Here is a 1,217-nt window from a genome sequence, read left to right on the forward strand (position 1 = left end):
AATTGTCGTAAAATCGAATACATGAGCGTAACAAACTATGTATTTTAAAAATATAAATAATTACGAGATTCGGATTTGTTGTATAAATCCATCTCCATAGCCCTCAATAATACAACAAGAGGGCGATGATTATTTTTAGAATATTCTCGGTCATCGGAGGCTCGGACTCCTCGGAGCCGCAACGTTTAAATAAGGCCGATCTCATCAGTCGTCACTTCTCCGCCCTCCGGGCAAGCCATATTATAAAAATATGCTAATTAGCGCTGTGATTCGCTCGTGAATTTTTAGTTTTGTTTTGGTTCATGAATCATGATATACGCTGCTACACCGCTACAGCCTACAGCCCTACAGTAGTACAGGGCCAGACCTACTCTCCTCGAGAGAGTAGCCCTACACTCACACAGGTTACGGCTTACACCGCTACAGGCTACGCCGCTACAGGCTACGCCGCTACAGGCTACGCCGCTACCGGCTACAGGCTACGCCGCTACCGGCTACAGGCTACGCCGCTACCGGCTACAGGCTACGCCGCTACCGGCTACAGGCTACGCCGCTACCGGCTACAGACTACGCCGCTACCGGCTACAGGCCTACACTCTACACTCTACAGTACAGGCTACACTTATTATTACAGCTACATAAATATATTGCAAATTCTTGTCCCAGCAACCAGCTGGTTGCGGTTTGATTTCTGGTTGCTAGCACAACTTGCTGAATGCAAAATAGTTGCTTCTTGTCCATTTGGAATTTTTTTTTAACAAAATGTATCGACCATAGCCTCCAAATTGAACATATCGACTTTTACGAAAAAAATAAAAAAGATGCTAAATATATGTATATACATTGCACTCTATATTGACCCACTGGCAGACTTGCATAGAACACATCCAACAAGTAGTAGATGTATGACAATGCCAAGGTTGAGATGGCAAAATTACCCACTTGCTCGGCGAAGCTCGCACAGTTATCAAAATCCGAGTTAACATATATACCATTCTACTGTGAGGAAAATATATATAATCTGGCGGGCCAATTCGTAAAGGAACGAGAAGGTAGGTCTATCCGAAAAGTACATGTTCGCTTCATATGACTGCTATGAAGGACTACTACCTTTTGTATGGAATCAAAAAACTATTTTTTATATGAACCTAGAAGTTCTGAGACTGAAATAAACTTTAGAAGTGCAGTTAGTTTATCCATCCCTTATTTGTATACGC

The 1,217-nt window shown here is 42.7% G+C and overlaps 1 protein-coding gene across 1 annotated transcript; it reads left to right on the top strand.

The window, feature by feature from the left end:
- Nucleotides 1-302: 302 nt before the first annotated feature.
- On the top strand, nt 303-609 carry SARC_10726 (hypothetical protein; the record flags this gene model as incomplete). The annotated part of the gene is made up of 1 exon (XM_014295222.1): nt 303-609. A coding segment is annotated over one exon (307 nt), but the record flags the coding sequence as incomplete, so codon positions are not given.
- Nucleotides 610-1,217: the final 608 nt, after the last annotated feature.

This window comes from Sphaeroforma arctica, assembly GCF_001186125.1.
Source record: "Sphaeroforma arctica JP610 unplaced genomic scaffold supercont1.1363, whole genome shotgun sequence".
Lineage (NCBI taxonomy): Eukaryota > Ichthyosporea > Ichthyophonida > Sphaeroforma > Sphaeroforma arctica.